General features: G+C 53.5%; 5 protein-coding genes across 5 annotated transcripts; 2 read left to right on the forward strand and 3 right to left on the reverse strand.

Moving 5' to 3' along the window:
- Positions 1-258: 258 nt before the first annotated feature.
- Positions 259-4,328, forward strand: EV422DRAFT_566491 (uncharacterized protein; the record flags this gene model as incomplete). The annotated part of the gene is made up of 14 exons (XM_053072446.1): positions 259-457; positions 512-915; positions 974-1,277; positions 1,345-1,502; positions 1,570-1,710; positions 1,776-1,879; positions 1,952-2,195; positions 2,269-2,697; positions 2,779-2,992; positions 3,079-3,248; positions 3,318-3,409; positions 3,478-3,687; positions 3,754-3,863; positions 3,949-4,328. 14 exons carry the CDS (start codon positions 259-261, stop codon positions 4,326-4,328), a joined length of 3,159 nt encoding a protein of 1,052 aa, XP_052926473.1.
- Positions 4,314-6,486, reverse strand: EV422DRAFT_525556 (uncharacterized protein). Its single transcript, XM_053070057.1, has 6 exons — positions 6,201-6,486; positions 5,948-6,058; positions 5,309-5,683; positions 5,104-5,251; positions 4,955-5,039; positions 4,314-4,871 (listed from the first exon to the last, which is right to left on the reverse strand). The coding sequence occupies exons 1-6, from the start codon at positions 6,216-6,218 to the stop codon at positions 4,658-4,660; spliced, it is 951 nt and encodes a 316-aa protein (XP_052926474.1). The 5' UTR covers positions 6,219-6,486; the 3' UTR covers positions 4,314-4,657.
- On the reverse strand, positions 6,487-7,225 carry EV422DRAFT_525557 (uncharacterized protein). Its single transcript, XM_053070058.1, has one exon. It carries the CDS (start codon positions 7,206-7,208, stop codon positions 6,918-6,920), a length of 291 nt encoding a protein of 96 aa, XP_052926475.1. The 5' UTR covers positions 7,209-7,225; the 3' UTR covers positions 6,487-6,917.
- A 118-nt stretch (positions 7,226-7,343) lies between these two features.
- On the forward strand, positions 7,344-10,690 carry EV422DRAFT_525558 (uncharacterized protein). Its single transcript, XM_053070059.1, has 4 exons — positions 7,344-9,514; positions 9,596-9,721; positions 9,809-10,232; positions 10,316-10,690. Exons 1-4 carry the CDS (start codon positions 7,572-7,574, stop codon positions 10,442-10,444), a joined length of 2,622 nt encoding a protein of 873 aa, XP_052926476.1. The 5' UTR covers positions 7,344-7,571; the 3' UTR covers positions 10,445-10,690.
- Positions 10,691-10,874: 184 nt separating this feature from the next.
- On the reverse strand, positions 10,875-12,140 carry EV422DRAFT_416182 (PDCD5-related protein). Its single transcript, XM_053067067.1, has 7 exons — positions 11,863-12,140; positions 11,679-11,776; positions 11,571-11,598; positions 11,452-11,488; positions 11,313-11,377; positions 11,131-11,229; positions 10,875-11,051 (listed from the first exon to the last, which is right to left on the reverse strand). Exons 1-7 carry the CDS (start codon positions 11,923-11,925, stop codon positions 11,001-11,003), a joined length of 441 nt encoding a protein of 146 aa, XP_052926477.1. The 5' UTR covers positions 11,926-12,140; the 3' UTR covers positions 10,875-11,000.
- Positions 12,141-12,353: the final 213 nt, after the last annotated feature.

The following is a 12,353-nucleotide window of genomic DNA, read 5'->3' on the forward strand; positions in this document are numbered from 1 at the left end:
TGTGGTTGGGCAACTTGGCGGCGAGTGTGGACTCTCAGGACGAGACGCGACGCGCTACGAACTACGCGCTGTCGATTGTGCCGTCAGTTGGCAGAATTATGAAGTGCCGACAGGCTTCCTCACATTATTTTCGCACCGCTGATTCAGATTCGTGCTTCTCCTCACCAACAGAATCTTTCGAAGCTAGTAGAAGCCTCTAAAGCGAACAGCATCCTGTCAAGCCCACAGCTGTGCACCGAAAACACTCATTTGCGAGTCATGCTTGATCCGGACTCACAAGGTGAGGGAGCGCCCGAGAATGAAGATCAGTCTGTATCCGACCCCGTTCCCGAGGTCTCAGAAGAGGAGCCAGCGGAGGACTTAGACACAGCTGAGCATGAAGACAATGGAGGGGTAGGGGTGGATGTTCCACCGGCGACCGAAAGCGTTGATGAAGCCGAAGTCGAGTCGAATGCAGGTAACACTTACATCATTTTCGAATGTGTCCAATGACCACTGACAAATTGGACAGGGAGTGCAGCGGCATCTGCAACCGAGCAACCAGAGGCAGTCCAAAGCATTGCCGACGAAAGAGGCCCATTGCCTTCCAAACCCCCTGATGGTTCCACCAGCGATAACAACAACGACCAAACGAAACCAGACGACCGCTCCCAGTATCCTGCGCTGCCACCCCTCCCAACCCGCCGCCCCGAGACCCACACCACGTTCAGCGAGGCGGACAGCACCGGCAGCCGGTCGATACCAACTACCCCCGCCGCGCATCATGTCACGTTCCAGACACCCGACGTCGGCGGGGCGATGCCTGATACGGACTCGTCGATTGATGAGTCGTCGGCTTTTGCACCGTCTCAGGCGATTGAGGGAGAGGCGGTGGAGGATATGGCGGAGAATGTTGCGTTGATGGATCCTAACGACGTATGTGCATGTCTGGAGCGACTCAGAGTGATCGGAGTGCTAACCGCTCGATCTTTAGCCGCTCATGGAAAGGGTGCAAGCCGCCCTCTACAAGCAACTCTCGGAGCGTCGCTCCAAAATGGAACTAGAGTTTCGAGAGAAAGAGGACTCGGTGCGCGTCAGCCTCGCCAAGCGTGAGGCGGTCGGTGTTGAGCTGTATACGCTGCAGCAGCAGTTGGCGAGGCAGCAGGCGGTGCTAGAGAGCACGCAGGACAATTTGAATGTCATTCGGGGCTTCAGGGAGGAGGCGGAACGGATGTTGAGGCAGGCGAGCTCGCAGTGGAAAGAGCATAAGGAGAAGGCAAATAAGAGCTCGAAGATCCGTAAGTTCCGGGCTGTGCTTCAGAAGGGAATCTATAGGGTGGCTTACTCATGATCATCGAACAACAGTGGAGGGCCAAAAATCCGAACTGGAAAAGCTAGCGCAGACCATCAAGCAAGTGGAACGGTATAACGAAGAGCTAAAATCCAAGATCCTCGTTGCAAAGCGGAGCACGATGAAGGCGGAGGAGGATCTTGTCAAGCAGGAGCAGGACAAAAAGCGTCAGGTAGAATCAAATTTTGCATGTTCCGTAGCCAGCGAGACAAAGGGCTCAAAGATCATCAACCTGTTAGGATTACTTCATTGACCGGTTGACCGACCAACTGAGAAGGCTGCAAGAACGGCGGGCACTTTTCGAAACGCAGCTTATGGCTCAGCAGAAGGAGACCAAGGCTGCGATGGAGACGCTGCACGATGCGGCCACCGAGATGGAGGTGCGAGAAGGAGCTCTTATACGCGGTGTCCGTATAAATGCTGTACTAACATTCAAAATGCCCAGGCCATACAATTCGAGAAGCGGCAGCTGCTCCATCAGTGGAACAGCAGCCTCATTGGCCTCCAGAAACGAGAAGAAGTCATCCAGGAGATTGAAGGGGGTATCCAGTGAGTGCCCAATCAAAGAAACACCGTCTGCGAACTCTATCATTCAAAACTCACACCATAACCCCCTCCCAGAAAAAATAAGAACACCCTCCTGACCATGAACGGCGAAGTATCTGGTTACCGGCTCCAGCTCCGCAAAGCGCAAGAGCAGAACGAAGCGCTCACGGTTCTGCTCAACAAGCTCGACGCCGAAGTCAGTCACCTCAAACGCAACATTGCGAATATCAATGAGCAGAGGGAGAAGCTCAATGAGAGCTTCAGTCTCTATACCAAGAGTTTGGATCAGACTGAAGGGGAGTTGGCTATGGTTATGCAGGTGCGTAAAGGATGTAAGAAGATGTATGCACAAGACGATCCCCGATTGAGGTTGTGTACTTCGTAAATGATAGGAACGCCGAGCCCTTCAAACCGAACTCTCCTCCGTCGAAAAGCGCCGGAGGCAAGCCATTGCAGCCACCCAAAAGCTCGAATCGGAGATTGCCGAGCACCTGCAAGCCCAGCTCTACATCTCCAAAGGCACGCAAGGCACTCAACGCGACAACACCAAATTGCGAGCCGAGATCCACGAAAAGGAGTCGGCGATCGCTAATGTGCAGAATGATCTGGGGCATATCCGGCTCGAGACGCTGAATGTCACGGCTACAATTCGTGGGATGAAGGAGGTTGTTGGGCGGTTGGATCGGGAATTAGCTGACCGGAACGGGTTGGTGGAGAAGTATGAGATGGAGATTAGGCGACGGAATGATGAGCTGGGCAAGAAGCAAGGGGAGGTGGATATGCTGAATAAGAAGTATGACCAGCTTACTGCTAAGAACCAGGTACGCACGGAAACAAAGACGTTTACACCTAAGAACCTATACTACCCCACAATATAACATCTGGCCATGATTGTTTCGCAGGACGAATCGATGGGTCCCCTAGAAGCAACCATCTACAACCTCTCCCGTTCAGTGCAAAGCAAAGAAAAAGAATGCTCGCAACTCTCACAGTTCTGGCTCCGCTCACAGAACGAACTGGTCTCGCTCACCCAACGCACTGGCGAGATTGCAGAGCAGACGAGTGAGCTGCAGATGCGGTTGACTGTGCTGAGTAGAAAGAAGATGGTTGTTAATGGTATGTGGCCTCCTCTCGGTTCTGGCGAGTGGCAATTGCAGGTTGTCAACAAGCTGACCTTTTTCTATGGGGTTGATGTCATCCAGGCGCATTCGAAACGGAACTGAAAGAGATCCGGAACCACGAACGCAATATCCGGCAGCTGCAGCACGATATGGTCAAGATCAACACGCTGTTGACCAAACATGCCGTCGTGCAGAACAAACTGGAGGAGAATAATCTCGGGTTGGAGCAAGAGTTTCGGGGGAGGCTGAAGGTGCGATTGTCTTTCGAACATTGGGATGCATAACTGAAGGTTATCCTGACTTCGACGCTGATTATGTAGAATGCGGAACTGGAGTCTATCCACATGGAGCAAAACGTCGTCGACCTCCGCGCGGAAAAACAACGCGCACTCATCGGTCTCGTCGAAGCCGAGTAAGCCCTTCGTACATCCCATCCCATACAAAATCCCACAAAACCAACCCGCCTCTCTCCTTTGACAGACGTCAAATGATGCTCTGGGAAAAGAAGATCCAACTCGCACGCGAAACGCAAGCAGCGTTAGACCCGAACGTAGGCGCGAGCGAAATCCGGGAGATGGAAGCCGAGATCCACCGGATGAAGCTCCGGCATGCGAGTATGCTGAAGCTGCAGGAGAAGATGATTGGGGAGATGGAGAAGAGTGTCTGGAGGAGGGATAGTATTGCGTCTAGGTATGAGATTGAGGGGAATATGGGGATTTTCGGGCACATTGGGATGAATGGCGGTTGTACTTTTAGATCCCAGACGAAAGGAACGGGAGGGGGCCAGATCAATCTGCAGAATGCGATTGCGGATCTGACCAAGAAGATCCGGTCGACCTTAAATGAGCTAAAGGAATGCGATACCGGTATGTAGAGATCATTCATGAGATAGAAGGAAAGACCCTTGTTGAGATGCTAACGTCCACCCATCCCTCCTCGGTTCTGCTGCAGACATATCGACCCTCCAATCAACCCAATCCAACCTCCAATCCCAGCTCGACGCCACACAAACCTCCGCCCAAACCCTGCACTCACAGTCAGAGACGCTCCAATCCCAACTCGCGCAAAAGACCAACCTCAAATCCCTTCTGACTTCCCAAACACTGCTTTCCCAACGCACCGCGCGGCGATATAGGGACTACGGGGAAGGGAAATATGTGTTCCTGGTCAAGGATGTGGCGGCGAGGGAGGCGGAGAGGGAGAAGATGGAGGGTCGGTTACGGGGGATTGATGGTATTGTGAGGGTGCTCGGGCAGGAAGGGGGGGAGGCCGTGAAGAGGGAGGTGGAGGTGGTCGGGATGTTGCTGCAGGGGGGGTTGGCGGGGAGGTGATTTTTCTGGATGATTTGGACTGTGAGCGGTGCCTGGAACTGTATCTACCGAGTGATGCTAGGGAAGCGATGGGATACACGTACATGTAGATTAATTGACCTCGGGTGGAAGTCAAATGAAAGTCAGCGGACAAGAACAATTCAGGGCATTGCAACTCTTCCCTCATCTCCAATATATTGAGGGTACAGAGACGACATCCGTTGACATTCAACGTAACAGAAGTTTACATTCCCTCTAGATTTCCATATCCATATTCACACCGAGCCTCTCCCAAGCATGTTTTGCAAGGATCGTTCCTCTCCTCTCTCAGATGATGACACATCCCTTCCCTACACCGTGACGGAAAACGTAGTCTTCCTTCCACCCTTTCCGCTTCCGCTTCCGCTCCTTGGCCCGACCCGGCTAAATACCCCGCGCTGTGCACTGCTTCCGTTTGGGTTGTTCACGCCGGTATAATCGAACGCGCGTTCAAAGAGACGGGAGGGACTGTTTCCTGGGAGGCGGTCCGAGTATAGTGTGCCCGCGGGTGGTCCATTCTGACGGCTGGAGAAATAAACCAGAGAGTTCAGTCCTCGTGAACACGGCAGAGTGGAGAAATAGAAAACCTCGAGAAACCAACGACTGACCTGCTCTGATGTTGTTGCCCCTGTGATGCGGCAGCTCCCGCGATGGAAAGACCGGCTGGCGCTTCCGAAACCCTCAAAACGCGTCCTGAAGAGCACTAAAAGTGAGAAAGGGACACGTAATATAGGACCGACTTAAGTATGGACCATACCATCGGCAGTCATTCCGTTGAGATTCCTGATGACATGCGCAGCAACTTCCGCTTCCTTAAACAGCACCTTGCACGAACCCTTTGAACGCCCTGCTCCATCTTTCGCGATAGTACACTCCAACACTTTGCCGTACCCGGCCAGAATCGCCTGCTAAGTTTTTGAGATGGTGCTCGTAGGGCCTCGAAAAAGGCGAACGCAACGCACCTTGACATCATCCGCGGTTGCGTTCGGGTGTAAGTTCTCAATGATAACCGCGCGAGAAGCTGCGCCTTTAATGTTGATAGAGTTTCCGCGAACAGCAGCCGCTGCGTAACTACCGACGGAAGGTCCCAGGCGGTCGATCATCATTCCGTTGCTGTTTCCGATGTGAACGTTACGAGCTGGGGACTGGGCGTTGCTGGGTTTTCCGTGCTGCTTTCGCCCAATGGTTTTGCGCAGGTCCCCTTGCACGCCTGGTCCGATGGTTTTGCGCAGGTCAACTTGAACGCCTGGGTTGGCCGCTGCGAACAGGTCGTTCGTCCATTGTCCCTGTACTGCTCTTCCACGGCGTCCAAGACCTATCCTCTGAGTAGGGGGTCTCTGTTCGTATGGGATATAGGGTCAGTGCGGGGTTGGTAAAGCGTTGGGGTGAAAACCCGTTGGGTGAAGGGACGGTCAGACGGGTCCGCTGGCTTCTCTCGCGACAAGGACGTTGGGCGAGATATGAGAAAGACCGCGAATGCTCCGCCATCGCTCGCAGAACCATTAGTCCCCTTAGAAGGTACTTGCTTCGCTCGCCGGCGCATATGCTCCAGGTCGCGCTCGCTATCGTTCGGCTTCTGGTTCCCACTTCTCGAAACTTACAGAGTATGGAGTAGGTCGCTGAGTACGCTTGCTTTTCTGAATACGTCCACCTTGAACGGCAGGTGGGCGACGGCTCTGGTTCCTGTTTGTAGTAATGATCTCGTCCAGAGACTGCAAGCATGGGTGTTGGAATGGTCGAAGTGTGACGGGACGGCAAAAGGGCGGAGAGAAAATTGAGAGGAACACGCAGTGGTCAGGGGGAGTGATACGTGGCAAAGCGTACGAGCGGTATAACCGGAAGTCTATCCCGTACCAGGTCCATTTTGTCCATGTTTGCCAGGAATATACGGTGATCTCCGAAATGGGAGATCTCTCAGGCTTTCGGAGGCGGGGTTGGCGTGGGACTTGGCGTCGATGAGGATGAGGAATGACCGAAGGGGTGGAGCTAAGTGGACCCGCCAGAGAAGAGCTGTCCTTTCGGGCTGTTGTTTACGAGAATCAGAGAGCGGCAGTCCTGGCTACGTATATACAGTTTAAGAAGGTCTAGTCGTTGCGACTGAGCGGGTGGGAAAGGACTTCCTCGTTGTCTCGAAATTCCCAATTCGGCACAACGCACGCGACCCAGAGACCCAGCACGACCCCTTGAGGGCAAGGCTGGCAAACCCCCACCACACACCACTCTGGCAAGCACTTCCGTCCACCATACTGCATATATGTACAGTAAGCTGCCATTCAATATGCATAACACGCTGGAGGAAGTTGAGGGTCAGAGCGAGTGGGCTGCTGGCGATATTTCGATACTTCTCACTCCCGCAGGAGTTTAGTGGTTTTGTGTGCAATTATAGGACTTCAACGACACCCGGCGGACGAGTATTATTTGCCGAACGTCTGTCAGGTCGTAATATACAGTACCTTCCCGAGGTGTAAAGGTGATGCGATACATGTGCACGTAAGGGCGCATAGACATACAATCTATAGCGCCTGTCGTCCAGCTCACCTCGTACAAATATCTTTGCCCAATCGTCCTGTATCAATGTGTTGGGATATCATCCGTCTCCCTCATCAACCCTGAAATATTGGGTCGCCAACCCCCTCCACTCCGCCTTGTTTCTGGTGCATGTATGATATGTACTGTACTTGTCCGTAATATGTGTACATGGAGGCATGCTGTCGGCTCTCGGACTCCAGCCACTCCAAGCGAGTTTTGCAAAGCGTTCATTCGAGTCAGTGTCCATCTCCGGACACATGCCACTGCAGTGAGAGCCAGAGCTAGTATCAATCTTCCATGAGGCATCGCGACCGTATGTACAGTACTGTACATACTGTACAGTACGTTCCCTCAACCGCTGTCTGAAGGAGTCTGAAGGTTTGCTGTCGCCCGCCCGTGCATCATTTTATCAGAAAGTGTCCGCCCAGCCGGACGCGGAAGGGCCGCGTGTGTTTCGGCCAGTTTTCGGCTTTTCAAATGAACTCTGCAGGCCAAGAAGCACTGCCAGGACCAACTCCAGTTACTCCACGGGTGTTAAATTGCGATATACGATATCGATAGGCTACTGTGCGAACAGGAAGGCGTGGGTTGGCTGATCACACGTATAGAGAGTCTTTTATCTCCTCACGCCTTACAAATCTCGGGGAAAAAGCAGGCCGGCTTTCTCCGCCCACAGAGTTTTGGAACTTCCAGTAGATGATCATGGGTCGTAAGGTTATTTACAAGCTAGAGAGAGGCAACAACGCCAGGGAAGCCCGGGACGAGTCCCCTACCGGTCCCGAAGGCGACAATCTCCCCAAAAAAACCCGGACCCTCCTCCTTAAAAGCCAGCTAGCTACGAAAAACAAGGACTACGCACAGCTTGACAAGCTTTTGGGGGAACTTGGAGACCTTTATGAGGAAGCTGAAGATCTTGGAAAAACAATTCAGACTGCGAAGAAGGAGCTGAGCAATGCCGCGTTCCTGAAGGGCCGGGAGGCTGAGATGGCGAAAACGCGGGCGTACTACCGGATGTGCACAAGTTATCGCAAACTAGACCAATTCGCGCCAGCCTTGACTTTCTGTACCAAGTACATTACATGTGCTGAAAAGCTCCGGGATGTGCAGGATCAGCTGCAGGGGCATATCGAGCTTGGACTGATTCATATCGCCCGGTTCGAAGCGAATGAGCAGCACGATGAGGCTGAACTCAATGCAGCCATGACGGCGTTCAAGTCTGCGAGCAAGCTGATATCGCACATCCCGAGGGACAGGAAAGGACCCGTCAGAGCAAACCTGAATCTGAACATCGGCATCACGCTCAACCACAGCAACCAGCCCGACCGCGCTCTGGAATTCTTTGAGAAAGCGCTCGCTCTCTACAAAAAGGACGGAAACAAGCCGCACGAAGCCATGGCTTACTTCAACATGTCACTTGCATATCACAAAAAGAAGGATATAGAACAGTCGATACGGCATCTGTGGCTTGAACAGAGGATATGGCATGATTTGGGCAACGTTGTTGAGGAGGCCCGAGCGTTGTGGGAGGTTGCTGTGAGAAACAGGGAGGGGTTCAAGTACCTCGAGGCGATCCAGACGTTTCGATCTTATATCGGTCTTTGCCAGATCATCGATGACGCGGCGGGACGGTCGAAAGCGAGAGCAGCAATTGAGGAGACTAATGAATGTATCGAGAAGGAGAGGCGGGTGGTTGAGCTTACAGAGACCTACAACCAAATCTGCAAAGTCGACGAAAACCAAAACATTCGCCGTAAGCTCGAACTGTTGGACCAGCGCGGAAAGTTGCTCCTCGACCTCGGCAAACATGGCCCGGCGCTGAAAGATTTTCTCGAGGAAAAACAATTCGCTTACAAGTTGAGTCTGAACAAATCGCGTATTGGAGAGATCTTGGCGAATATCGGCACTTGTTACGCGGCCATAGACCGCCACGCTGAGGCGCTCCGCGTGTTCCGCGACGCTCTACACGAATTCGTCGGGGCTGACGAGGACCGGCTGCATCTACTCCTCCAACTCGCCGACTCCTCCATACGCGTCAGTGAAACGTACGACGTGATTTCCCGGACCCTCGAAGAAGCTTTGAAGTTGGCGCGAAAACTGGGAGATCTGGACGCGCAGCGAGAGGCATTGATACCTTTACGAGCGGTCGCGAGGGCTCACGGCGCGGCGGCGAGAGCCAAGGGATATGATGAGCAGTTGCTGCAGGTTGAGCAGCTGTTGGCTGCATCGAAGAGTGATACACAAGGGGATTCGGTGGAGCCCAGGTCGGATTTGACGGTGGATGATGAGGTGCTCAATCAGGCGGGCTTTGACGACGACCACATGGAGATGAGGGACGGAGAGCAGAATCCCAAACCGGCAATGGATGAGCCGACGACTGTGTCAGCACATCAGCCATCGAGCTCCCCACCTCCGCACATTACCACCCAACCCATCCGCGACCGCACGTCCAAGTATAAAATCCATCTGATAGATAGCGATATCGATGAGCCCCTCTCTCCGCCGCGTTTACGAGCAACCGCCAAGCGCACGGCAGAAACGACATCAGCGCCGGTTAAGGTCATCGAGCTGTTGAGTCCGTCCCCGAAACGAAGTGCGGAAGTGATGTCGCCAGTGACTGGGCAGAGTATTGCTAAGCGGAGGTGAGTTAACTTTCCTCGATATCCTCGTGCTGGCGACATATATTCGGCACATTCTGGTTAACTCACCCATCACCTTTGTAGAATGCGGGTAGAATCGTCGCCCGACCCGCCCGAGCTTCAGGACTCGTTCGGTTATTTGAGCCTGCCTGGACCGGCGTTGCGGACCGTTGATGAGAACGGGCCGGCATTCATCAAGTCAGACTCGCAGTACGTGAAGGGATCTGTGTCTTGTCTTTTGAACTACGTGGTGGTGAATCTCCTATTCAACATTACCCATTTGCCCTTCTCGAACAGATGCGTCCTCGACATCGACGGACCGTTCATCGACCCTTCAACAGCCAAGCCTCTGAACAACTCCACACAGTTATCCTCAGCAGTCCCATCCTCCCAACCCCGCCCTCCTCACCTTCGCCTCCCGCTAACACCTTCGAACCCCCAACTCACGCCTCTCAGCCGCCGACACCCAACCCCCAGCAGCACCGACGCCGGCTCTGTCGCGTCGTTCTCCACCCCGATCCACCGGTCTCGCTCCAACCCTTCGCAGTCTCAAACCAAAAGACGGAAACCACCACTGAAAATCCGCGTTGTCCTCGGCAATGCCGGAGAAGAGGAAACCCTCGCCATCCCCTGCCCTGATGGACCTACCGGCACACCCAAGACAGTAGGGTGGGTGGTCGAGGAGGCTAGGAGGCGGTATAAGGATATCTATCATACTCAGGTATGCGGAGGGTTAGGAGAGGGGGAGAAAAGGGGTGTTAGTTGTCTCACAGATGGCGTTCATTGATGGGATTCTCTTTTTAGCCGCCGATTATGAAGATTATGACGACGGACCCAGAAACAAACGAGGAGGAGACTTTGGGGGGTGATGATATCGTTGAGCATGTATTGGTCAATAAGCAGAAGATTCGGTGTATTAATCGCCCGGGATGATGGGGATAGCCACGGTATGTGGTAGGTGGAGTGGATTGGAGATTGGAGTGCTGGGTGAAGGCCGATGCGCGGCGGACATACTCCTGGTTCCATGCGGACGTTTACCCCCGAAATAGTCACAGATAGTCCACGATACCTTCGAGTGACGCTGCCGAAGACAGATAAACGCATATTCGACCCCCGCATTTGTGTACGTACGAGACACATAGAACATCGGCTTATATTGAGGGACGGGCGATATGGACTTAAACGGGCCCTTGATGTTGCTCGTTACACACATACATACACCGCATTCTACAAACATATGGCACGCCGCGATGAGATTACAGGCTAAAACTCCGAGTCGTGCCTGGCACACGTTTCGACATGGGTTTTGCCATGACGGTATATGTAGGTGCGCGACCTCGATCTTGCGGTCCCAACGGCATTATCCAGACGCCGACGGTACCATAGGAGAGCGAGTTTCGGGACGTGCAGACGTGTCGTATCCGCAAGATGATGGCGCTCATCAAAACAAAGATATAATGAGACTTCTGCGCCATACGATCGGGAGGGCTTACAAGCCCCAATCCTCCTCGTCCGAATCATCCTCCCTTCGCCGATTGTACTGGTAGTAAGGGTTTTCCGAGGATCAGTCAAAGTGAAAGAAGGAGCATCCATGTTCTCTTGAACACCGTTGTACGCACCACGATCTTAGTTTCCTTCTGATTCGCTTCGTTGATTTGTTCTAGGAGCCCGATCAGGGTTGTCTCGTTTACTTTCTGTCTGATTTGACCGCTTTGTGCCTGCATGACCGGTGAGAGGTTCTTAGTTTTTGACCTGCACTGATTGGATCTCAGGACGGTGATGATTCGACTGATGGGCGTACCATACGAATCAAGAGGTCTTCCACCGCGCGGGCTTTGTCGCTTTTTACGATTTTGATTCGGGCCACTGGATAGGGCGAGTGAACGGTTGGTTGGTTGAGCGGTACGATTGAAAGAAGACGTTCTCACACCGGGGCTTACGTCGTTCCCGGGCGTCGTTGTCAAGGATTTGGAAGAGCTGCGAACAGAGAGTGGTCTTAGTGACGGGATTGGTCCTCCTGGGTGCTTCAGTGAACCATGTTTCAGAACGCCATCCCTACCATGTTCCGCCGCATCTCATCCATTTGGCTACAGCACAGGGATCACCGGGAGAAGTGAGCCCACAATCCCACACTCCACCCCTCCGCGACTCCAACAAGGACGATCACCTCTTCTTCTCCGCTTCCTCCGCAGCGTTCTGCCCTTGGCCCCCTGCGCCTGCCACCATCCCTGCTGGTAGACCTCCAGAAGCCGATGCAGCGCCGCCCTTCGAGAGGATGGAAGAGTAAGCGATACTGTTGGTATTGGACGATGGAGTGATCTAGAGAGTGTGACAGAGAATGAGTGACCTACTTGGGCGGCCCTCATTTCGGCCATGCGCTTTGCGCGGATAGCTTGCAGTTCGTCGTCGGCCATGGTTGTGTGGGTTTCTATTTGTGAGTTTGTTGGGTGGTTCTGAAGCAGCTGACGATGTAGCGGAAAGTCTCAGCAGTGGCCAGCAGGTGAGGCTGCTGAGGACGATGCAAGGAGTGTCAGGCAATGCAAATGCAATGCGTTCATACTGAACGCGACGACCCTTGTTCTGTTCTTCTCATGAGTCTCATGTTCTTCTCAGGCTCTCCTCCTCCTCCTCCGGCCTCCTCCCTCCTCTTCTTTCCTTCGACAGAGACGGCATCCCTTCTTCTTCGCTATTGCTCAGCTTCGGCTCGCTCGCTCCCAGGTCGACCTTTTGTTTAGGCACCGTGGCTCCCCGGCCCAGCCAAGCTTCATAGCCTGGGCGCGCTGGCCGACACGCCGTCCGGACTACCTACATAGATACAGTAGAAATAGAAAGACGGTTATCA

Source organism: Fimicolochytrium jonesii (genome assembly GCF_025526975.1).
Source record: "Fimicolochytrium jonesii strain JEL569 chromosome Unknown EV422scaffold_8, whole genome shotgun sequence".
NCBI classification, from domain to species: Eukaryota; Fungi; Chytridiomycota; class Chytridiomycetes; order Spizellomycetales; family Powellomycetaceae; genus Fimicolochytrium; species Fimicolochytrium jonesii.